The following is a 26,589-nucleotide window of genomic DNA, read 5'->3' as shown; positions in this document are numbered from 1 at the left end:
TTTATAACAAAAGACAGAAGATTCTTGTAGGTGTCAGGTGTTGTCAGTTACAAATTAACAACATAACTGTTACCTTAGATTTTTACTTACATAACTTCTACATAGAAAATGGGAAAGTTGTTAACTGCTGCTTGCTTTTAATTTTTATGTTAAGGGAAATTCCAGCTCACCTGAGTGTGTTAAGTAAATGCAAATTTTCATATGTATTGTCATCGGTGCACTTGAGGTGTTTATTCCAATTGTACTAGCTTGTAGTTTTGGTAGAATCTAGAGGGGAAGGAATGATGTCACTCTAAAAGGTCAAGATTTTGAAAAAAAATAATGTGTTGTCACAATCCTTGTATTGGATAGATGCAGCGTAGTTTACAGTTGAAACATTTTTCTTCCAGTCACTCCCTTCATCTTTGTGAAGCTTGTTCTATGTTTCATGAGACTTGAGGATAAGAGTTACTTGGCTAAATGAAATCTCTTGTTGCCTGAGGTCATTGACCAAGATGAACAGCACCATATCGAAAGAACTATTCCTTTTTATGTGAAGAAGAGCATTAAAATGTATTAACATTAACTTGTTATTTTAAAAGCCCTTTCATTAATACCACTAAAAATGATTGATTGTGAGCAGAGGTGCTAAACTGCCTGCAAAAGCTCTTTCACTTGCTGGTGGCCAGCAAGCTTGACTTGCAATAGTCTTTGAGCCTTTGCTTTCCAAGTTGTTAACACATCACTGAGAATACACTAATTTTGGCTTGCTGACATGCAGTGCAGTTGTTCAGCTGGATTTTCTGCTATTAACCTTTATTTCCATTTCACTGTGATTTCTGATCACTTATTATTAGATCTCTAGATGAACTCATCTTGAATCTATCTATAGATCTGTGAAGAGACATAGGCATTTCAAGGGAGGGATTTATTATGTAATAATATAGTAATTTTTGTAATTCTTTGGGTTTAAGCATCAATGTTAGAATGAGATACACTGCACCCAAAATTTGATTTATTATATTACCTTGACATCTGGTAAGAACCTCAGCTCTAGAAATCAGTATTCAGCCTGATGAATTGCACTATAAGATTCAGTCCTTTTCACTGAAATTGGTTAAAATTTTTGTTGATGATAGACTTTTGCATAATGCATATGGTTTTAACCCTTAGGGAGCATAACATCCTGTCTTTATTGTGCATGATTATAGTGATTTTCTGTGTGGCCCAGAGCAGAGGTTTCTCTTCTTATCATTGGTACATTAGGCCCCAAAAAATGTTCAAGCATGAGTTTGGAATAATAAATGATAATATTTAAATCTGGTGTCAGAGATTTTTCATATGCCAAATAAAATTTTAAAAATAAACAAAAAATTATTAAATGTACATAAGGAATAGAGGAAGCAGTAAAAAAATATTTCCATTATTAGATAACATAGCATTGGTTTGCTTATTTTATAGGTAATCCAAATATTTCCAGAGTATTGGTCAGTGTAAAGGATGACTTACTAAGTTGTCATTATTTCAATAACTAACAATTAGAACAGTCATTTGCTAAGATTTAGTTCTTAAAATCTGATAATGGAATTCAAAAACAGGACAAAGAGCCCTTACTTAATAGGTATGTAGCATCTGTATTTTTATGTCTGTTAATATTTTGAGGTTTTTAAGTGCAGCCATTCTGTAAATTCCAAAAAGGCACAGAAAAGGATTACTACACACTCAGGAAGATCATGGCAACAACACGCCATAAATGTAAACTGCAACATTATGTGATGTAAACTGTGTACTACACTAATTGAGATTTCCATGGGCAATTGAAATTACTAACAGTCCACAGGAAGGAAAACACAAGAGTTTGGCAGTATTTTGCCACGGCATCATTTTTTTTGTGTGTCATTCTTTGGCTGCCTGCTCTGCACAGTTTACGGAAGACAGCGATCGGCTCATGTTGTAAATCACATAACATTCTGGAGACAGAGTGGGGAAGGTGACCAAGTTAAACTTGAAAATGTAGGCACTTGACTGCACAATGTCCTTTTCTGAATACTTACCCTTCTTGCAGGGTGTCCAGGGAAATAATCTGACCGGTCAGAGAACTGTAAATAACAAGAGAAGGTAACTTGGGCTGGGGAAGCAGTATGGTAAAGGCATGAAGGGAGCCTGAGGAGATTCACAGATTAGCGGGGAGGCTATTGTTTGCTGACACAATAGAAGGAACAGGCTCCCAAAGGTGTGTGGATGCCTGCCATCTTCTGCCTCCTTTCCCTCCCTCCACCCGGACAGGACTTCCACAGCAGAAAAAGCAGCTCCTCACCGTAATGAGTTGGAATCTCAAGGAAATGGAACTCTCCATCCCCGCATCCCCTCTCTCCCCTCAGAAGGTTGTGTTTCTCCCTGAGCTGGACCAGGGCTGGTTATTGCTGTTGTTTTCTGCCATCCTGCTATTACATTTCTGGCAGCTCAGAACTCTGATGTTTTTTTCCTGTCTTGTTTACATGTGGCTCATTGCATACCTAGACAGAATTATTAAATTAGCTGAAACAAGTTTGGATTGTATTCTATTAAATACATTTCTCTAGGAATGAGAAAGCTCTCTTGTGCTTTCCTGGAAAGCTATAGTATGCCTTTGATATCTGTCAGGAACAACCAGTGGCCCTGACCCACAGTTCTGGATAAAACAGTGCCCCAGGTGGCCCTTGCAGAGTGCTTGCTGTGGCAGAAAGCTTTTGCTGTGGTAGAAAGCTGCAGCCCCTGTGGCCCTGGATGCCAAGCCACAGCATGCCACGTGCTTTACCTGGTCATTACAAGCAACCACAGGGATCCCTAGTCTGCTAAATCCCCCTTCTCCCAGTCTCCTTCTCTGATACCAGCAGTCCTTTCTTCCCATCTTCATCCCTCTTAGCTGCACCTCTGCCAGCTTGTGATTGTTTCTCTTGAATGGAGGTGACCAGTGTTTTCCATGAATTCCTGTAAGTAGAATGCCAGTACTTTGTTTGAGGAATGCCTTGTTTGGTATGTTCTGGGCCTCCATTTGTTGGGGGTTTTCCTTTTCTTTTGCTTTGTTTTCATGTTTTGTGACCATGTTTTCATGGTCACTCTGACAGCTTGCAGTCATTCTGAGGTGAAATGTATCCAGAAATTAAGCTGTCAAAGGGGATGATTCTGTGATGGTATACACACGCAGAGAAGCTGCATCCTGAGGTGCACAAGCAACTCAAATTTGGGCATTTGCTCTTTTACATCACTTGATTCTGCAGCTTCAGTAAAATTATGTAAAAATGAATGGCAAAGAATAAAAATTTTGTCATGTATTATGTGCCTTTTAAAGACATAGTTTTTTGATCTTTCTGGATGTACAGACGTCCGTTCCTAAGCACACTATAAATTGTTGTGTGGAACACATGCATTTGAATGGTATAGAGAAATTTTAACCTAGCTTAATGTTAGTCATTTACATATGCAGATAGAGCATCCTTGTGTGTATTTTTCCAAGCTCTCTTCCTTGTACAGGGTGTTGTGCTGGTTTGCATTTTTGGTAAATGTTTTGCAGAGCTAACCTATTAATAACCGGCTTTCCCTCCATGAGCAGGCAGCATCCTAAGCTGTCTAAAGGTTAAGAATGGATTTGTCAGTGAAAATTTCTATTGGTTATTCTTATTTAAATCAAGCTTTCTCTCTCAGTGTCCATGTAAAAGAATTATGCAAAATAATACAGTAGTGCTAATGTACCTAATGATCCTTTAGTGGCCGAATATGATCGTGTCATATAAGCGGTGGTAACTGTGGTGACAGTGTTGCTGACAGGTTAGGCCATTTCTTACTACAATAGCTTTTGTGCTGTTGCATCAGGATCAGAAATGCTGTTTCTGAAGCTTTGCATATTATGAAGAATAGGCTGCAAAGACATGGAAGCACAATCTTGTCATTGTGTTTAGCGATGTGGGTGGCAGATTGCTATAGCTCGTTCTGAGCAGGAAGAGCTTGCATATGGGTAGGCTTAAAGGCCTTTAAATCTTTTAGGGTTGGTAGGCAAATTGGTTGGCCAGGTTTCTTCTAAGTTGTTAAATATTCCAAACATCTATAAGCTTTTTAAAACCCTCTCAATGTTTTAAAATCTATATTGCAGAGTCTGAACAGCTGTATCAGCCAAGACTGCTGGATTAGACTGCTTTTGCATTCATGCTGTTGCTAACTTCAGACTAGAATGGTTGTTCAAAAAAAACAAACAAAAGAAACCCAAGCAAAACCCACAAAAACTGAAACAATACACCTGTAATTATGCAGATTGGTATGGAAACATGACACCATTGTTGATCTAGCTGAAACTTTAAACTCAGAGAAAATATTGCCATATTTTAGGAAGTTTTCTCACATTATGCATTTTTATTTTAAAAACAAACTTTCATTTTCCTAAAATATGTGAGAAAATACAGATTCCTAAGAAACTTGTTTATTATTTTTAAGTGACTTGTTCCAAAGTGTCTGCAAGTTCTCTGGACTTTTCAGCCTTTCCCCCTTCTCCTTCATGCACACACCAATATTATTAGCACCTTTCATCCCAAGTTATATGATCTTGTAAGGTTTCATCCATACTCTTGATCCTTAGGGTAAGTTAAACAAATATTTGCTCCAAAGAATCTCACCCATGTTAAACAAACAGTTCAGTGGATGTTGGAAAAAAACTTCTGCTTTCTAATAAAAATAGGATCAGTAAAATCATATGAGTTTGAATTTCATTAACCCATTCTATAAAGGTTCCATCAGAATACCATTGTAATTTTGAGACTAGGGGGGAACAGAATGTATGAACAAGAGAATAATTTAAAAAGAAAAAAAAATAAGTAGAGTTACTTGCTAGGAAATGGTCACATTTCTTTTACAATTGCTTTTCTCCTCTCTCACATAGGTATGCAGACAGAACAGTCATCTATATAAGTAATCTGTATGCTTAGTCTTTATAGCTACTATTTTATCTATCTAGATAAATAAATGTCATGTCATGGAAGCGTAGGAGTTTAATTGCAGCATAAACTTGGTTTTGGAAAGGACTACTTGGGTTCAGTAAGTGATGTCTCTTCAAATATGGTCAAACATGTGATAGCTGTTTAATCCAAAAGATCATCTGCTTTGCACACATACTACAAAAATACCTATAGGAAACTTAAAGTCTCTACCACAAAAGGCCAAGCTGAACATGACTCAACAAGTATTTGTTACAAGCAGATGTATAGATTAAGATAGATGGATAAGGAAAAAAATCACAGTGTGGTTGGTTATTCAGTAAGTTTTGGTGCTTCATCTGAATTTATAGTCCAGACTCATGCAGTCAAGTCATAGTGTTATTTCTGCAAAAAATACTATTGATACGCATCAGAGTGTGAGAGTGTGTTACTGTACACACATCTTGGCAACATCATTTCCTGAAGCCAGTTTTTACTGATTACTCTTGTGTGTAGGAACATGTTGGGATCCATAAACAGGGCTAGAAAATGGACTTACTTGCTTTGAGCTTACCAGTGCTTCTGGGAATTGTAATTACATCAGTATGCATTCACTGACTGCAGTTACAGAATTTCTTGATTTCTGTTAAGGTGGCTGTATGCAGGGATAGTGTTTGTTTGCTAAGATTTTCTGTTGAGGGACACCACTGACCATTACAACAGGCACTCAGAAGAATCAAAGCGTAATTTTGAGTTTGAATGCAAATAACTTCCCTGTGAGGGAACTTCACTTCTTCAAAAATCAACCAATTTGCTGGGAGAGCTAAAACTTAATTTCTCAAGCAAAGCAGCTGAAAACCAGTGAAAAATCTAAAGCTTATTTCTACGTTTATATGAAGACGGAGGGTGATACAAACAGAAGTAAATGATGGCTCAGATATGTTTGTGGTGAATTTAGAGACAATCCAGCTCAGCAGAATGTTGGCAAATGACTAGGGGTGGAGGCAGGCATGCTGTGACTGCGAGTGTTTTGCTGGGGTGTGTGCCTTGGAGTTAAAGGTGAGGTCAAGGCACATCTCACATATGTTGAGTGTCTCACTAGATATTTTTCCCCCCAGTTTTTCATTCCTTTCCAAATACGGAGATCATGAGAGCTGACCTGAGCATTTGCTATTAAATGCAGATTTCTATATGACATACAAAACCCTTTATAAGCTGTAGATAAATGATTTGGTTTGTTCGGACAGCTGTGCAAGATGTTGGTCAGCATGTTTCAGAGAATCCAGGACATGTCTCCTGTATAGATTTTTTTTTCCCCTTATTTGTAAAAGTAGCGACTCCAGCTAAAATTATAGCTGACTTTTTTACTTAATGATTAATTCACTTCAAAATAAGGGTGATATTAGCATGTTTTGCCTGGCTTTATTTAAGTCTATTTAAACTTGAGGACTCTCCTAAACAACTGATTAGAACTATTTTTCCATAGTGTTAAAATGGGAGTGTATTACTTTATTTATTCATTTCGGGGAGGTGGGGTGTCCTTGGAGTGCCCACCCAAGTGATACTTGATTAGCATAAAGGTGTCCCCTGTTTTGCTAACAAAGTAACATATTCCATAACAGGTTTGCATAGTCATCAAAGGAGAGGTTGTCCATTTGCTTATTGCAAAAGGATCCTTGTCACTTAGTTGAACAGTGTTACTTAATTGTAACATATAAAGGTATCCCATGAGGTTACAGTCTTTTAAATATTATTAGGCCCTTGCTGGATTTATGTTAACTTCAATCAGCAACTTGTGCCTCTGGTTCTGACTTGTGCTGCCGTCCGAGTCTCTCTTCACAGAAAGGAATTTCTAGTCTGAAAAGAGAAGTAATAAACACGTGCATTATCTTACCAGTAAAGATATAAATGGAAACCCTGAGCCGGTGGGGAAGGCTAGAGGAGAAATCCCCCTTTCTCTATGCTTCCTTGCAGGACACAGATGAGGAGTAACTAATCTGGATAAGGAATAACTAGCTTGAATGAAAGAGGATTGTCCTTTTTTGTTAATATGATCATACTGCAAATCTGCTTTTCACCTGATCCCTTTCCACACAGGCTTCCCAGGAGCATCTGGTTGCTTCTTGGAGCATTTTACAAATGCTTTCTTGGGGCAGAATGTAATCATCCTCATTTCTGTGGGCTGCTTGCCTGCAGTTTTTTTCCCTGGACAACCTTTCTTTCTCTTCAGACCCTATTACTTTATTCCATAACCTTCCACCAGATCACTTAACCTGCTTTCTCCCCTTCACTGCTTGCCTGGGCCTTGCAGAGATGAGACAGGTTGTGGTTTGTGGAAGAGGAGCAGGCAAGGGGTAAATTGGTTTGTCAGGTGTGTTACATGGTGCCAGCTGCCAGGTAAAGGAATATATGGCATGGGAATGGGGACAGCAAACTGGGTCAGGGACCCAGGGAACTACTCCAGGGAACTATTTCCATGCCCTCAGCATTGCCTGACCCTCTCCTGCATCATTAGTCCAGGGATGTAAAGCCAGGCTTAGGTCCACAGTCACCGTGGAAATGCACACCTCACCTTCTCTGGCATCTCTCCCATCCCGCTTCTTAGAAAGGAGAGCTCCTCTTGAAATTCTTTTAATGACTTTTTTGGAGTCATGGGTTTAAACACAAAGGGTAAAGGTTAGATTATTTAGCATGATATTCACTTCTCTGCAAAGCATGCGGTGTGCAGTTTCTAGACCCTTAGTATTTTTAATAGCCAGAGTTGTAATTTTTTTTTGTTCCTGGTTCGTGTATCTTATAAAAATCCAAATGTAGCATTCCAGGGAGTGTGTACTTTTGTGTTAATATTTGACATCTGCAGGGAGACAAACTTAACAAGAGTTTATTACCAGAGAGAAAGATTATTTTTCTTTAATACAAATAAAGCAAATACAAACTCATTTTTCTCTTTTCAGACCATGATTTGATGATGAAGTGAACTAAAAAACATAGATACTAGGGAGTTGCATATCCTGGTGTGCAGCAACAGGTTACATGAAAACTGCAGGTCAGTGAGGAGAAGCAGATCAGGTCACCTCCCTAGTGTTACCTCCCTAGTTCAGTGCCCATACTTGAGGCCAGTGACAGCAGAGAGTTCAGAGACCCCTGTGAAAGCTGAGGCAGGAAGAGTGGCAAGCAGGAAGAATCTGTTTTCCAGTTGCTTAGCTCCCACCTAAGCCTTTACTTACATCCATCTTTCCATTTGCTCTTTTTTTCAAGAAACAGAACCAAAGCCACAGTAGAGGCTGTGTGAAGGGAAGACAGCCTGAAAAGGGTCTGCAGGGTTTCAGTAGAGAAACTTTCTCCACTTCTACCAGACTTTCCCAAGAAAAACCTCTGCATGAATCATACTCTGAAATAGAGGTGTAAGGAGTAACCAGATCTCTTAAGCTGAATCTGTAGAAGCTCCCCATTAATTCTCACCAAGTCCCTCTTTAGCCCAAGCAAAATGAGCAAAGAAACAAGCCCTGACTTTGTGGCCGGGCTGGTTGTTGCCCTGAACTTCAGCTGGGTTCTCCATTCTGTTCCATAGAAGAATGCAAACACACAAGTGGCCTCACACAAGTGACATGGGCTCTGCAACATCCAGCCTGAGTCACACACCCAGTGTGAGGTGAGAACTCACAAAGGATGGCAGTAAATAAATGTGTCTGCAGTTTCCCTCCAGGAGTGCTTACACTGTATTGCCTGGTTTCATGGTGGGCCAACACCAGGTTTGGGCATGAAGGTGGAGAAGATGGAACTTATTTTTCCACACACATACCCATTCAGTGTATATTTATATTTATTTACATTTACATACATTTATATTTATATTATATTATTTATACTTATGTGCTTATATAAATTATGTATGTATACGTATGTTGCCTGATCTTATGGGGCAGAAGCAATTTGAAATACTTCATTTTCAGGAGAACCAGGAACTTGAAGAGGATGTCATGTTCATTGCCTGGGAAGAGAAGGGAAGAGCACAAACAATTTCCTTTCCTTTACCCAGGATCTTGTTTATATTCACATGTAGGATTTGTACCAGGAGTTGGTTTGGTAGCAGCATTGCTGAAATCTTTTATAGAGGCAGGTTGGATTGTATTTGGATTAAGCTCACAGTTTGGGTTTATCCATGTGCAGAGGAGACAAGTGTGCATGTGATAGCTGTGATTTTGCTCTGGGAAAAAAAAAATATGTCCAAAGGGGATGAAGGCTTTTATTGTGTTTATTATTGCTTCTAGAATTTTGTAGTTTCAAATGTGTCAGGATAAGTGCTGTATTTGGGAAATGCAAAGGGAGGATTGGGAATATAATCAGAGCCAAAAGTTCTTTCTGAGCACAGGTTGCTTGTGCGTGTCATTCTTGAACTGTGTGATCTTTCCTCAGGAGGAAGAGACCCAAAAGGGACGCAGGGTTTTTCGAGGGGGAGAGAGGAAATGAGAAACACTTTCCCTCTTTTGGAGAAAGGTAAAAGCAGGATATACCACGATCCTGTCAAATCCTATTTATTGGCACTGAGCCTTTTCAAAGCTGGGAACAAATCTGCACCAAAAATCCCAGTGTTAGTACATACAAAACAAAAACTGCTGAGGAGAGGAAGAAACAAGGCACACTCAGCTCCTAGGACCGACTGACACTAGCCAGATTAGGGACTTAAATCCCAAACTGAGGTATTTACACAGGAAACAAATATGGCTATGGACATCTCGTGCATCATAAATTACAGCTTCTGACACTGAAAAATTATGAAAGTCCAGACCCAGCTAGTGGTTTCTAGTTTAGCCTGTTCAGTTTTGAGCCCTTGAAGAACTGCAACAGAGAGCAAACAGGACTGCTTTTCGTGAAAGCCATTCATCGTGTGTCCCATGCCTGACAACATCCAAAACCAGCAGTCGCCCTTAGTTGTGTTTTTAAACCTACCTGAGTCTGAGGAGGTTTTTGCCCCTGCAGACAGAAAAATGTAAATAGGAAAAAAAATATCTGCCCCAAAAAATGCAGTTCAGTAACACTTAAAAATGTATATTTCGGCCTGGCAGGTCCTGTCAATTTTTGCCTGTGGTGTGTCTGCCCCTCATCCTCCCCTATCAGGAGGAAAATAAAACTGCTTCAAGACTCTAGATCAAGCAGTACCAGAAAAACATGTATCTGGCTCTTGAATTCAGTAGTATCAGGTGGAGCAGTACCTGTTTCTCTTCTGGATTTCACTTTCTATGGTGGGTGCTCAAAGTACAGTACCAGTTCCTCGATCCAGCATTCACACCTGAGAGAGCACTTGAAAAAACTAAATCCTTCAACTTATAAAATCTACTTTCATTCTGCCATATGCATCTCAACACTTTTTAGATAAAAACATACTTCATTTCATTAATGTTTTTGGCAAATTTCTCTGGTTTTAGTCCAGACAAGGATTTTGCACACAGACGTGGCTATCAAAATACTAATTTTTCACTAATCATTTTTGAGGGGAGGGAGGAAAGGGGTAATAATATTTTGAGACTTCAGAAGTATCACGTCCCTGCTTCTTTTAGTGTTCCTGTGCCTCAATGAATTTGGGATCAAGTTTGAGTAGCATGGGTAGCTTCTGTGCAGTGGAAGTTTAGGAAGAGCCAGGTTCCATACTGCTGTTTTATGTGCTGCGATGCCAGTTTGCAAAGCGAGAGATTTGAAGCAAGTAAAAATACCTGTAATGTTGTCCAGCTTGCTTTTTCATTTCAGGACCTAAAATGGAGATAAAGCAAGTGACAAACATATGGTTTCTTGTCGGGATTTGTTGCGGTGGTGGTTTTAGCGTGTACGTTTTTGTGTTTGGATTAAACAGTATTGCAGGCTGTTTATTTTCTCATTCATTTTGGAATATTCCAAGGAAAAAAAACCGGCCTGCGTGCTCACTGCTGTGACAACTTACGGAAAGGGACGCTTTGTTTTAAGTCAATGTGGGGTCTTTGGGCGTATGCTTGTGTTTTATATAGGTGTACATACACATGTACACCATGGGGTGTGGGCATCGTGCCCTCTTGGCAGGTTCCCACTGCCTTCCCGGCCCTGGTGACACTGGTAGGGTCCCTGCTCTTCTCCCTGAGGTCAGTCAGGATGGCAGCCATCACCTGGGATTTCAGGCCCAGGAGTGCCTCGTTTTGCTAGCAGCCGGGCACTTTCAGTACCGCCGAGGAACGCGGGATAAAATCGAGGAAAAATCGAGGAAATCCCCCCTTGATCCCAGGGCGCTGCAGTCCCCTTCCCCACCCGCTGAGCCGCGGGCAGGGGGCTCGGAGCTCGGCGGGGGTGGTGGCGGTAAGGGAGGAGGGGACGGCGGGGGCCGGAGGCCGCATGTCCCGGCGGAGGCCTCAGGTCCCGCGGAGGCGATGCCAGATCCAGGTTTTCGCGGCAGCGCTGCCGCCGGGGCGCGAAGGCCGAGGCTGCTGCCGTGCGCGGCGGCGCTGGGGCGCGGTGCGGAGCGGCGGGGGCGGCCGGGGGCAGCCCGGGGCGGTGGGGTGGAAGGGGTGGGGGGACAGGGGCCGGCGGCAGCGGCGGGCAAGGGGCCCCCGTGGAGCCGCCCGGCCGCGGCCCCGAGGGATCCAGGTAGATCGGTCCGGCTTTTACCTTTCTCCTTCGTCTTGCCTGCGCGTAGGGGCTGGTAGCTGGGCTGTTTCCTGGTCTCGCAGAAAGAGGCAGTGCTGAGTTAGGAAGACAAAAATAGACCTTTACAGAGAAATATAGGGATTGTGCGCGCGGTGGGGAGGGAGAGAGGGAGAGCGGCACCCGGCTGGTTTCCAGGAGGAGCCTTCCTCTCCCTCTCGTTGCATGTTAGGCATTTTTGAACAGATTTCTCCCCCCCACCCCCTCCCTGCCGGGGCACGGTTACCTCTGCCACCCGCTCCCCGCATCTCCTCTGGAGAGCCAGCGAACCAACTCCGTTTCGATCAGAGAGCGGCCAGAGACCATTTTATGTGAGCGAGCCGGTGAGGGGGAAGAAGAGAAGAAAACCGTCGCAGGGACACACGGATATAAAGATTTGTCTTCTGCCTTATCCCCCCTCCCTTCCCCTTCCCTCCCCCCCCCCCCTCTCCTCCCCCTTGTAAATACTAAATCCGTAAAAGCAACGATTTGACATCCATCCTAAGCAGCGGCTATGGGGTGTTTGGGCAACAGCAAAACGGAGGATCAGCGTATCGATGAGAAAGCGCAGCGAGAAGCCAACAAAAAAATAGAGAAGCAGTTGCAGAAAGAGAGGCTGGCTTATAAAGCGACACACCGCTTGCTTCTGCTGGGTAAGGAGGAAGGGGGCAGAGGAAGGTGGGGGACGGGGAGAGGAGGGGGTATCTGCACCGGTATCTACCCCAGCATCAGCCCCAGCCCCGCCGGGGCAGCCGGGTGCAGCAGAGAGGGGCGATGATGTGTGGTGTGTGTGTGTGTATGTGCCTTAGGTATGAAAAATGTAGGCTGTTGTATGGAGCGATATGCGAGACGTCCACAGATTTTGAGCTCAGCTCCCGAGCCACATGGATGCATACATACAGAAATGCTTGCCGGAGGTGGGAGATGCTGTCGTGTCCAAAAAAAAAAAAAAAAAAAAAAAAAAAAAAATAAAACCCAAAAAGCAAAAAACAAACCATCCCAAGCCCCCAGCCCGAACCCTGTATCACAATGTTCTTCTCCCTTCTTTCTCTTCTAGGGGCTGGTGAGTCAGGAAAAAGCACTATTGTGAAACAAATGCGAATCCTACATGTCAATGGATTTAATTCAGAGTAAGAATTATTGACACTTTTTTACTTATTTTCCATTAAATTTGGGAAACAGGTTAACACATAGTAGGCTAGGGAATTTCTTCTCTCATCCCCTGTGTTTTGATGGCTTGACACTGCGTTTTAGGGGAGGGAGGGGAGGAAAGGGAATGAGAATAAGGAAATTGCAGCTATTGTATATTTGCATTTTCTCCTTCTGGCCCCTTTACTGTATTTTACACTGTTGCTACTGCAGCGCTTGACAGGCCCCTGTGTAGCAACAACATGGCGACTACTTTTTACATAGAAGCAAATAACTAAATATTGCATCTGTCTGTGATATAAAAATATATTTCAAGTCATATTCAGGATGACAGTGGCTGCTGTTTTTCCGGTATTGGGTTTAGTGTAAAACTGAAACTAATTTTACACGTTTGTTAGAAATCATTCTGTTTTCTGAGCCTACATAATTTTCTCTCTGAAGAACTCTTTGCCAGAATTTATTATTAATCCATAATATTCATTTTAGCTATCTGTTGGCCTTCAATTATATATTGTTAATCTAGAGCATGTTTACAGCATGCTGTAGAAATGAAAGAATGATTTCCAGTCCCATCAGGGGAGGCTTTGCAGATGTGGCTATGCTTGTCTGATTTAAAAAAAAAAATATCAGGGATGAATGTGCATTGCTCTTTATACTATGCGAAAAAGGAGATAAGGGGAAAAATATATTTGTGTTACTGTTCTATTCAGTTAGTATAAGAGCAGATAAACAAGCGATCAGTGAAAAAAAAAATGCAACTGACTGAACTGCTTTGGAAGAAAAAAATCAAATTGTTAATATTTCTGTTTTAATGCAGAGAAAAGAAACAGAAAATACTGGATATTCGGAAAAATGTTAAAGATGCGATTGTGGTAAGAACACACTTTATACTGCTCTTAAATGCTTGAATGTATTGGAAATTATAAGGATTGTGCTCTCCAAGATTGTGCTGAGAGAAATCCCATTTTGCTGATCAGATTGGATTATCTTCTATTGATCCTGTATCCCGGGTTTATCCAGATTAATGTGTTTGTTTTTGTTTTATCCAATTCTAGACTATAGTTTCAGCTATGAGCACTTTAATACCCCCAGTTCCATTGGCCAACCCAGAAAACCAATTTCGAATGGACTACATCAAGAGTATAGCTCCTCTTTCTGACTTTGACTATACACAGGTAAGAGCAGAAACCACTGGTTTTTTCTGCTTCGAGGGGAATGCGTCGCCTCACTCTGATTTACTGAAATGTTGGGGTGTTTTTTTTACCTTTTGAGAGACGGTCTTGGGAAGAGCTTATGCCAGCATTACTACTGGGTTAACTTTTACAAGACTAGGGTAGTATCACTTGTTTTAGTGGTGCAAGATTTTGGTTTTACTGATTTATTTGCTGCCATTTGTAAATGCTGTTTCTGCATTTAGTTCTTGTCTTCAAAATTTGTGATATAGTCATATGTATTGGCACTTCAGATAAGACTGTTGAACCCTGGTTTCCCAGGTGGAATTAGATGCAGGATGTCAGTCTGAGTAGTTACAGTCTACCTGCAGAAAAGGATAGAAAAGGTTAGAGTGGCCCCAGTGGTGCTTCCCACACTTACTGGACTTAAGAGCGGAAACTCGCGTACACGGTGGTCAAGTCAAAGGTGTTTTGCTTCCTCATGTATTTGTTGTAGTTGGCATGAGCAGTGGTGTACTTCTATGTAAATATGGCCATCTTTTCATATGGAAGCACTAGAGAATTAAGGATTTCTGTATAGATGTAACACTTTAGTAGGAGAATGAGAGATACCTTTCAGATTAATTTGCAGAGGTATCTTATTGTTTGATTTTTTAACCTTTCTTGTTAATTTTTTCAAGAACATGTATAACATGTTTTCTTCTTTATTCCTGACTTGAAAACAAGTGCATAAACATCCTGAATATTATACAGATTATTTTTTTTTCTCAGTAACATGATTTTTAACTTGGCTTAAGAAGATATTGAGAGCAATTTGTTATGGACACAGTAAGGACAAAAAAAAATGTTCATGCATTGGCTAGATGGTTGTGAGTTGTTCATGCTGTCAATATTACCAAAGAAGCCATTTACAATAGAGTGTCTTTAGGTTATTATAGCTTCAGGGTGGAAAGGGGAGAAGGGGAAGAGTTGTTTCTTTATTATATGACTCATATTCTCTGGTGTGTAGTTTTGCCTCTGGTAAACCTACCACTTTCAAGGTTCAAGATAAAGAAAAAATATCAGACATCTTGTACAGTTAGAATTTAACACAGAATGCAGATGTTAAGAAAACAACTGCAAGGTACACCCACATATTGCATAATTGCTCAATTGGTTGATACAAGTTAGTGATAATGAGAAACTCTTTCTAGAAATGGAATGCAAGCTTAGCATGAAATATTTGTCTTATGCAGGTACTACAATTCTGATGCATTTGTTGATCATTTTATCTTTCTTTTGCTTGAATTTGGGCTCTTACTTTGTTTGGGTAAACTAAATGGTGGCATGTATTCTTTGCAATTCCGTATACTGCATCTGTTTTTCTGAGTTTCTGGAGTAAAAGAAAAACCTAAAGCAAACTCTTCATAGGGCTGGAGATAGTATTTTTTCTTTATGTTATTGTTTACAAAATGTATCCTTTTCCACAGAAACTGACTATATCTGATCAAATTTGACTCACTGTTTGATATTTTATGGAGTGGGAAACCTTGCTCTTCTTGGAAGACACAAAAAGAATAGGGTCTAGTGGACTATGATACAAGTAATAATTGATTTGAAATCTCAATTTAAAGTTCATTTTGATTAAAAAAAGAAGAAAAGCACATCTAGTTTTTAGCTAAGGGGGATTTATGCTCGTACCATCACGTTATTTGAAATAGTGTTAAATTACAGTCATAATTTTAAAAAAGGTCATACAAGCTTAAAAAAGAAAATTTCAGTGCTGGTTTAGAAGTAAATATATTTAATGTATAACTTTCATCTATTGCCTTCTGTTTTCTTCTCTGTTTAATGCATAAGTTTAATATTTGTAAAAATGTATCATTTGGGTAGATATTTTATTTTCTTTTGATTTTTCTTGGTTTAGTATAATGCTTTTCTCCAGGACTATGTGGGAGCGAGAGAGATTGGTTTGATTCTACTTCAGTTTAAGTCAATGATAACTTAAAATTATGTTTCCAGCTGAAGTAACTTTTGACCCGTAAGGTATTTTTGGATAAGGACAAATATAAAAACAAATACTTGGATAGTAATCTCTTATGCATCTTTTACTAAGCATTACTGCTTCTCTAATCAATGGTTTATGTATGGAATACATGAGCCAGAGAAACCAATACAGCGTTTGGTAGTAGGCACTCAGGACTTGCAGTTCTATTATCAGTGCTTAAAAACAATTGTAAAAACTTTTTTAAAAACATGTAAAGATAGGTTTTTTACCCCTCTGGGGTAAATCTTTGCACATTGTAAAATGTGACAAAGGTTGCCCTTCTTCCTTTGAATGAGGGAAGTGGCAATTTCAGGGTTTTTTTACAGCATGAATGGTAATGAGCTGGTCAAGACATAGCCCCTAGTGTTGCAGTATGGATTACAAATGTGTTATTTTTCTGTGATGTTAGCCATCTAATCTTTGTCTTACAAACCAGTGTATTTTAGTTTAAGGTGCACTTCAGATGCACTGCATGCAAAATGTGGAAAAATTAGTGCATTGTGTCATGGCTCTTTAAAGACAGATCCCCGATAAAATTCAAGAACTTTGCTGATGGCACAATATGGCCAATATTCATGAGACACTAATTTAAATATGTTTGTTGCATACTGAATATGCTTGGATATGCATTCTTAAATTGTGTGCAAATTAACTAATATGCTAAACTAAACTAATATAAGTTTAGTTAACTATATGTTAACTAAATTAACTAATAAATTGTGAAAATTGTCCTTTAAGTGGATTTGAAAATACTGGTTTCCTATGGGTGAAATCATATTCTATCTTCAATTTATGACTGAAATTCCAAGAACTTGAGTAAGGGTGGGATTCACATTTAGCCTCAGATATATATTTTGGGGTTTTGTTTGGCTAGTTTTTTAATTACATATTTCTTTACAAAATGTAAGCAGAACTTTTTACTTAGTGGTAATACTAATTTTAAAGCAAATGGTTTTCTCTTTACAGCCTTCTAACATTCCTTTAAGAGTCTGTGGATTGCCCCCTCAAAAGTTCTACTGACTTAAAAAAAATTAATTTAGTTTACTTATGCTACCTTGGTGATTTATCTAGTTGATATGAGAGAAAATAAAAGATTTCTTGATTTCCTTTATAATTTTTACGTTGCCTTTCATTACTTTTATCATAAGACTGGATAATTTTTACAAAAAAATTTTCTGTGTGACTGATGCAGTCTGTTTCTATAAATCAAATTAATTAAACCTAGACTACTTGCAAAATTAATAAATGTGAATAAGTCTATTGAAATTTCTTCCTTGAAGTCATGAAAGGAATTAAGATAAATTTTCATCAGAGGATGAGTTCAGGTGTTATCTTAGCTCCATATTCCAGGGTGGAATCAGCAGAAGGGCCTGAAAATGAAGCATGCAGGCAATATTAGAAGAGGATTTTTTAAATTATTTTTGGCAAAGTGCTGATAGATATTTGCTAAAGTTAACAGGAATTGACCTGTGCCACTTCTAATCCTTTATTGATGGGAATTTATTTTGTCCTTTGTGAATCAGAGTGAACATATTAAGGGCATATTATGCTGGTAGCTGTGGAAAAACATGGTGTATTATGTAAGTATGTGTTTCCTCAAGTTCAGTTGTCTTTATTAAAATATTTGAATTTTGTGGGCACTACAAACCTGCTCAGTGCATAATTCCTTTACCCTTTGTCTTCCTCAAAAATACAGTCAAATTAAGTTGCTTTTCAGAATATATGTCTTGAATCGAGCTCATCTGATTAGTTAATTGTAGGTATATAGCAGGTGGTCCATCAGACACCACCAAACTGTATAGTCAAGTGTTTGACTATAGGAACCAGTTACCAGTGAACATGAATAATCTGCTTAATAGAGAACATGTAAACACTTCACCCAGGTTTGGGGGAGTGGAGTTTTAAAAGCTTTGTTTTCCTTTGCTAAGAATAAATTAGAGTATATATACTAGAATAGAGTATATATATTATTAGAATATAGAATATTAGAATAGAGTATATATATTAGAATATATTTGCTAAGAATATATTAGAGAGGTGTTTTCATGCAGCCTTCATAAGGCAGCAAGTTGTGTAAATGTAGTCCCTTGTGCTGATTCTGGAATGTGAGTTTTTAAAATATTTTTTTTAATTATTTCATCAATCAGGCAAGCTCTGAAATTTAGCTTTAAAAGGTGAAATGCTAATATTGGCACTGATAGGGAAACTGCTTTAGATTAATCTGGCCTGTAGTTTGCTCCACATTTTCAAATATTGCAGCTTTAGTTCAATTTGATGACGTTAATTTTCTTCCAGTTTTCTTCTTGAAAATCAGGACTTTGTATAGGTAGTGTAGAGACACAAAAAAGAAAGAAGAATATTTTTGGTCATAATTTGAAGTTATGTAGACTTGTGTTAAGAGTTTCAAATTTGTATTTGACCTGGTATTCAAGTTCCAATTTGTGTTGATGCTGGATGATGGCCGCTTTTCACAACGTGTGTCTCTGTCTTTGAAGTAACCAGAAGTCTTGCTCAAGCGAAGTGTCTTGCTGGGTCATAGAAAACCTTTGTCCTGAGTAAATACTTAAATAAAAGATTAAAACCATGATGAATGTGGCTCATGCATGGTTAAAATTTCTTGGGTTGCACAGTTAATGCACTTTAGTATTCTATTTGACCACAAGGTGTTTAAGTTTCCCTGTAATGTGTACTTGATGTAGCCCAAAGAAGTTACAAGGTAACATCTTAAATTTTTCAGCTTTCAAATGACTTGTAGTATTTCTATATTTCTCAGGAATGTGAATATATACTGTGTTTTACATGAAAATATCAGGAAAGAGGAAAAGAATATGGTGAATATTGTTACTCCGCTGGCTTTACTTTATTTTTCTTTTTATCTAGACTTTTAATTTAGGGCTTCATTTACCATTTCAAGAATAGAAGAACAGCAACAAGCTTTTATAATCATCCTGCGCTCATGATATTTAAAATTACTACAGTGTCACATCAAAATTAGCTTTCAGAATTCAATTAGACTTTAAGAATTAAGTAATTTGCTTTTCTGTAGTCTTAAGATGCACACTGGTGCATTTATTTGCTCTTTTTTCACAAATGTGGAAAAGATCTGGAAGGCTAGATATTTATTAAATTGTATAGGTAGAATAGCATTATTGCTACCTGGAATTAACAACATTTGAAAAACTAATGAAGAAGGCTGTCAGAGGACAGCTGAAAATGTTGCAAATGCTAATGTAGTCGGTGGCAACTCTTCAGTCTTCACACAAAGGTTAAAATTCTCAAGAGGAATGGTATTGAAAAGTAGTGGATATTGGGGAGGACTAGCAGTCAGGTAACAGATGAAATTTCTTTGTTGTGATAGAACTCATTTTTATGCTGCACACTGACTATTAATTAGCAGCAGATACTGAAGTTGAGCTCATTTCATATTGAGGGCAGATTTTGCTGATGCCCAATGATACCTCTCCAGCCAGGTAAAATACCTCTTTCCATACAGGTTTTCATTAACACTGAGCCTCAGTTTTTGTTAAAGGCAAGTCCCTAATATTCTGATTAGTCAATGTTAAAAAAGAAAGTTAGAAACAATTCATACATGAGATCAAGCATTTACTCCAATATTACATGTTTCTTTGTCCTGACTCTTATTCTCTGTAAGCATTTACATTTGCTGTTGATGGTTCCATCAATCCAGCAGTGCTTTCAGAAATAGTTGTTAACTGTGTAGTTTCAGAGAGCACTAGAGCTGCTTTGTTTGGTTGTACTACAAACAAATATGGGGCAATTATTTTTTTTTGGGGGGGGGGGGGCGGGGGAAGAAAAAAAGAAAGTAAAGGATAAACCAAACCAACAAAGCCCCAAAGCTTCTCAAAGAGATAATATGTACTGGATCTGTAAAAACGTAAAATTCTACCATTATTTTCTTTAATTCTTTTAATTGTGTAATAAACTCTGATTTTACTGAAAACACAATTGAGGCTTAAACTTGGAGTGGTTTGTGTCAAGTACAGCTCTTCTATAAGGTTCAGGATTTCTTGCTTAAAATACAGTTTGTGTTTGGGGGTGATTGCTTTAGGGTGAAGGAATTCCTTATGTTCAAGCATAAAAATAAAGTTAGTTTTTTGTGCTCCATTTAATAAAAGTATAACATATTTCTAACATATTTCTTCTTCCCCTTGTTCCAAATTCACTGAACCACAACTGTTAAGAGTTTACACCGATGATAAGTAAATAATTAAATTTGTGTCCCAGGAAAGGAGCACAGGGATCTACTTAGGCCTCCAGCAATTAGCAGAAGAACAACTGAGAATGGGAGCCTTAGGAAGCCCTGTGCATAATACGTGATACACAGTTAACTAATATAGGTTGTATTCAGAAAAAAAATTAAAACAGGTATTAAATTTTGTGTTTATTTCTAAGTCTTCCTATCCCAATATTTTAAAAAAACAAATTCAACTTTAAAATATACAGAAAAAATTTACCTTCCCCATGTGTATTTACTGTTTTTAAAACGTATTTTTGCATACCTTACAATGTAAAATAATGAATTTCAATCTGAAAAGACAATTATTTGAGGAAGTCTTATAAACAATTATGAGTCAAGTGCAATTTTACATTCGATTCTACATCGTCATAGTGAAACCAAACTAAATGTTTCTTATCTTTTATTGTGAATGTGATTTCTCAGATAGTGGGGTGGTATTTACACTTTATCCAGCCTGCTTTATTTATTATCATCAAACAACACAGAGACTTTCACTATGTAACTGGAAATATATTATCATTTATTATTAGTGCTAGCTAAGACTTAAATTACTTGCGTAGCCCTCCAAATCGTTGACATTTACTGATACAGCTTCAAGTTTTGTACCTATGAATACAAATTAGTTGGAAGTTTCTTGAAAGTAAGCCAGTATACACTCAAATATTGTAAATTCATAATAATTAGTGTCATCTTGTGTCTTTTTTTTGCTACAACCTTAGCTGGAAATTTCATATACTTCTATCGTACTTTACAGGATGAAAATATTTTTACATATTTTTATTTTGTCTATTTTATTTGATGGCAATGGGAAGACTAATAACTTGAATTATCATATTTTAAATTATAATGGTATTTTACAGTGAATACCCCAATTTTATATTAAAGAAAGGTGGAAGCTATAGGTTACAGCCTGTACTATCATTACCTTTGTACTGGCCACAAGGCTGTGAAGCACGACGATTTTGTTTTAAGCTCTGGCTACATTGGGGGGGATGCTATTTTGTATTCTTTGACAACTTGAAGGGGCTGCTGTTAAGGTATCTTCCAAAAGCAATTCTGATATATGTAGGTGGCAGCAATCCTTCACCATCTCAGGATGTAAGATTCAGAAAAACAGCTGAAGGAATGGTGTTGGTCATTCGTTTGGTTCCTGACAGAGGAGTAGTAGCCTAGCCAGAATAAAAAAATGATCCGTATTCCAGGCTCCCTTCAAGGAAAAAACAGGAAAGAAATTCTTGCCATTTTTAGCACTTAGGTTGGGTTGCTTGGGAATCTCTAGAAGATTTAATTATGAATTCATTTATAGATCATTAAGACTTAACATGCACTTAAAAACATTTATAAGAAATTTGCTTATTTGTTCCCTCATGTGTAAATCAAACTGAATTATAATAAAAGAAATGTAAATGCATGCAAAGGGTAACCACACTCTTAATGAAGACACACTATGCAATTAGTCCAAGGATCATGACATTTCAGACTTTTACGAGTGGCAGTTTTCAGAGGAAGGGTATTGAAATATTTAATGAACTGTCTTTATTTATAAATTACATTGAAACAGATTTTCCATCACAGCCAGAGAAAAGGTAAACATAGCACAATATGTTTCGCAATTGTCCTCATAATCAATTAATTATTTTAATCTCTGGAGCCAAAGATAGGAGGTTGATGCTTTTCCCATTTTTGAGTGCTCTCTAAAAGTAATGTGTTAACTAGTGAGGGAGAATCTTTTTTTTCATATGTATACAGATTCTCAATGTAGCCAGTAGTGACCTATGGAACAGAGGATATCACTAATAATAATAATAATAATAATAAATTATGTCATTATTTAGAGTTTTTTAAGAGTGTTCTTTGGCATAACAGCCAACAGCTTCTCTTCAGCACATGATGAGATTTTAAATGCAGTTTTTGAAACAATATTGAGAATTACCAGCTTAGACCTTCACTTACTTTTTTTTCATCCCTCCATAGCTTCATCCATTGCTTGTACTTATTGTCAATAGTGGATTATCTTTTTGATGTCAATATAGTCTGCATCAACAGACAGCGTATTTTGTTTGCAGAAGGTAGCAACCTGAGCTAAGGAATAGAGAACAAGCTAAACAGTGTGAAGAGAAGACTGTATGTATACCTTGCATACAGTGAAGTAAATATGTTGAAAGCCAAAAACTGTAACGAACAATTTTTTTATTCCCCTGAGTATCTAAGAAGCTCTTTGTGATGAAGCAGATGAAAGGCAGTTCACACTTGCAGTTAACTGCTGAAAGTTTCCATAAAATGTTAATGGTTTTGTTCTGCCACCTATTTAATTTAATTTGCTTTTCTGTCACTAAAGAGATTCAGTTCAAGTGTTGTAGTCAATTTCTAGGACCTCCTCTTTTGAAAGGAGTCAGGAGGGGAGTATAATTTGTACAACAGGGTTTTAAGTTTATGTTGTCTTTTACTTTGGAAAATCTTGCAGTAATTTCTTGGAACAGAGCTACCTCTGGTTGTAAGCACACCAGCTATCACTTGAAGCATACAGATTATGGTTTCTTGATTTAAATCAGTAGATTAATTTTGGTTGGTTTAAAGTGCACTCTTGTAATTAATCTACTAGTATTTGTTTTAAAAACTTCTGCTGGATGTTTTGAAAGGATATTTATCCTTAGGCAAGAAGAATATTGGAATTTTTGTCTGTTACGTCGATGTTAGAGATGAACTTTTCCTTTCAAATCTTTGAAAAGTAAACGTTTTCTGACACTTGTGCCAATTCATTCCATTTGAGTTGTCTTATTGCTGTCAGGAGGACTTAATCATATTTTAATGCAAATAATTGTCCCACTGTTTTGAACTGCAAAATTGTTTAGCAAGATAAAATAGGCTAAAGATATGCAAGCCCTTTTATCTCTGTTAATTTGGTGAACATTTTTTGATCACGTCCACCCTCACTTCCATAGGATGTTAAGTGACAGAGCTGTGCAGATCATTTCTTTTCTTAACATACACCCACATACTTTCTTTCGTAGGAGCTAAATAATATCAAATTTAAGAGCTCTCAGGTAGAAAACAAGAAAAGGCAAAGAAAGATTGAGTAAAAGAGGGGAAAGTATATCCTCACTTCCCTCTCTACAGAGAACTCACTACCCCTTGCTTGCCTACCTGCAGCTGACCATGAATAGCAGTAGGACCTGGTTGTCAGTCAGCTCCAGAGTACCCTTGGCACAGGTAGTATGCCTTGAGGTGTTTGCAACCCCAGGCAAAATCAATATACAGTGTAAATGGAAAAAAAAAAAAACAACTGAACTTTTCTGGGAATATACAGATACTTCCGTTTTGTCATGGGATGGAGGTAGAGCCCAGCTGTCCACTCGCTGCTGAAACCGTGTCATGAATTTCTAGGTTCCCCACAGGTATAGCAGAAGAGGGAGGCTTCATGGCAGGATTTGTAGCCTTAAGTGGTTGAGTGAGAATATTCTTTCTGGCAGGCAGCTGTCCTCTAACATTAACTTTAGCTTGTCCTTCCTTGTTAGGATGTCAGTGTTGTTTCTTCTGGGAAGAGCAGACTTGCTTATTTAGGATAGCCTACTCCTAATTGAACAGTAGAGCTTTTATTTTTCCTCCTTTGGAATTACCATTTCTAATCGTTGTTAATCAGCTGAATTTCTCTCTAGATTTTACCAACAGCAAACTAAACATGCTAACTGACAAGCAGCCATGTGGGTATGTTGTGGACTAAAAAGAGTAATTAGTCATGGAATACGTAAGTCAGAAATCATAATTAAAAATAGTAGTGTGGATTAAAAATCATATCTGTAGAGGAAGATGCCTCTTGAAGTTTCTGAGAGCCAGCCATTCATGCTGCAGAGGATTTTCACTGTTTTTTTTTTTTTATGAAATAAGGAATTAAATTTGGTCCTTGGCCTTTGGTCTTACAGAGCAGATTTTGATTTCTTTCACTGATGAATGAAAGCCTGGCAAGAAGGATAATGTTCCATAAATAGCAAACTCATCCTAAACAACTATATTCCCTAGGGTCTAATCTTGCAAAGGTTTAAATGTATGGATATTTGTAGACCTAAATGCACTGCTAATATACTGCTAGGACAGCTTTCATGCAGCTCAGCTTCCGCTTATGCAGTGACATTAATATCAAAATATCAAATAGTTTCAGTTGAAAAACAGTACAAGCAAATAATTTCTCCCTGTTAAATTTATATATGGGAGGTCGTTGAGCACTTTTATGGATTTTCTTGGGGGTGGGAAAAGTTGTGTAGGTTAGAGATTGGCACAAAACTTGAAATAAGCAAAACCTTTTTCAGATAAGTGACAGTTTTCTGGATGCTATTAAGCTATGAACAGTAGGTCTTTTCAATAATCACTGTGATTCATTTTCATTTTGTGTTGGGGTTTTTTTTAAATAATAATATCTTTAAAAGGCTTGCTGAACAGTAGGCTGCACTAGTGTAACTTTCTGTGCAGAAGGTTTCACACTCACAGAGTCTTAGATATCTAATCCACCATAAATTGATTTGCACAGCTCAATAAAACTGTGCCAGCTCAGATCATGGGTTCATTTAGCACCCAGTCTTATCTCTGACCATGGCTGACAGTGAAACAGGAAAAAGAGTTTAGGAATGGGGCAAGCACTAATATTTCCCACATTGATCGTCCTAGTCTCCACAGATTTATGACGGAGGTATTTTTTGACTGGGATTGTTTTTTTCTGTATTTTATGACTTTGGTAGATTTTTCTTCAAGGAATTCTTTTTTTTAATTATTTTTTCCTCTTACCTGCATGAATATTCTATTATGACAGTGAGTTCTGCAGTTTAAGTATGTGATGTATGAGGAAGCACCACTTGATTGATTTTTTATTTTTTTTTCCTGCTTTGTCTATAAGAAGTATTTTATTTTTTCCCCATTGCCCTTCTCATTACATACCATATCCCTCCAAATATTTCTCTTTTCATTTAAAGAGTCTATTTAACTGGTTCTCTCACAGGGATTGTTCCATATCTGTGCTTATCCTTGTTGCACTTCCTTTTACTTGACCCTGTTTGAAATAAGAGAACAGAACTGCACATGGTATTCAAGGTGTAGGTGCATTGCGGATTTATACAGTAACATTATGTTTAAATTTTTATTTTCTAGTCTTCTACTAGTAATTCCTAACATTGCTTGCTTTTTTTGGACACGGAGATGAATCTTTATGAAATGATTATATCTTATTTTATAATTCTAAGAGAACTTGGACACAATAGCAGGTAAGAGCAATATATATAGAGAGATCTCAATTCCAATATTAGCAGAGCACAAATACTTTTAATGACAACTTTCCTTGTTCTTCTCTGGTACTTTCAGATCTTTCATGCATTCTGAATAGTTTGTTCCAAGAATCCATTGCATTCAGTTTTTCATTCTTCTTTGGGTAATGATATATGTTCTTATTTGCTGTGCTGCCATTCATCCCATATGAAAAAGCATTTTTTAAATTATCCACCATGACTAATAATTTCTTCTGTGCAGAAGGAGAATGCACTTTATTTTTGATCTTAAAATAGAAAATAAATTGACCTGATTTTGGAGAGGCAGTATTTACGGTCCCACGAAGGACATTTGTGCTTTCAAATCTGCTCATCATTCCTTAATCCTTCATTACAGTTTGCCTGATTTAGCAGAAGGGAAGACCATTGTTAGGAACCCTTCTCATTAGAGAAATAAAATGTTTAAGAGCACCAAAATGCCACTTTTTTTTTTTTTTTTTTTTTTCCCTTGCAGTTCCTAATGCTCTGTGTAACTGAGAGAAAATATTTTGAACTTTTTGATCTCCCCTGGGGAAATGCTGCAAGTAGCAGAATTTTGTTATTTTTATGTCAACTTAGGTCTTACATGATTCAGCACTTGTGGTTTGTGGGAAAAAGAGTTGTAGATTATGATTAAAGGAGCAAAAATAGTAAAGACTGGCTACTAGAGAAAGCATCTTTTTACTGTTAAAATATTTTCTGGATTGGTTCTCCTTCATTTTTAAGCCTCTATCTCTGTTCATTATGTTTTCTCTGTCAGTTGTGACTAGAATGCTTCAAAGAGAATAGATCAGTTCTGTTTCTTCAGAATTTTTCAGCTTTTCAGCTTTTTTAATAGTATAAAGAATTAAGAACAAGTTGCTATAGGATCTTGATATTACCAAATATGTACACTTAATCCTGTCACACATGGTTGTCTCCAACAAACCAACCAGTCTTCTCCTTACAGCCTCTCAGGAATAAACAGAACACATCTCTAGGGAAGGGAATGGAAGAGCATACAGGATGCTAAAAAACTGCTTGTAGTGCAGGAAAGATTCTTTGTTGTAGTAATGGACCACAGACAATGGGTTAACTCATTCTGGGATGCTTTAGCAAGGCTGTTGTACAAAAAGACATGAAGAGATTT

The 26,589-nt window shown here is 37.9% G+C and overlaps 1 protein-coding gene across 2 annotated transcripts in view; it reads left to right on the top strand.

The window, feature by feature from the left end:
- Nucleotides 1-26,589, top strand: part of GNAL (G protein subunit alpha L) — a 193,818-nt gene that overhangs the window by 59,803 nt on the left and 107,426 nt on the right. Inside the window, exons 2-5 of one of the 2 annotated variants that reach the window (XM_071737110.1) lie at nucleotides 12,074-12,220; nucleotides 12,625-12,697; nucleotides 13,534-13,588; nucleotides 13,772-13,891. In XM_071737110.1, the coding sequence (XP_071593211.1) occupies nucleotides 12,074-12,220; nucleotides 12,625-12,697; nucleotides 13,534-13,588; nucleotides 13,772-13,891 (395 nt within the window). The remainder of the gene's footprint in view (nucleotides 1-12,073; nucleotides 12,221-12,624; nucleotides 12,698-13,533; nucleotides 13,589-13,771; nucleotides 13,892-26,589) is intronic. The other variant, XM_071737111.1, reaches the window with a different exon arrangement.

The sequence above is a fragment of the Heliangelus exortis genome, chromosome 2 (genome assembly GCF_036169615.1).
Source record: "Heliangelus exortis chromosome 2, bHelExo1.hap1, whole genome shotgun sequence".
Taxonomy (NCBI): Eukaryota; Metazoa; Chordata; class Aves; order Apodiformes; family Trochilidae; genus Heliangelus; species Heliangelus exortis.
Note: the sequence above shows the minus strand (reverse complement) of the source record. Positions and strands in the feature narration are given on the sequence as shown.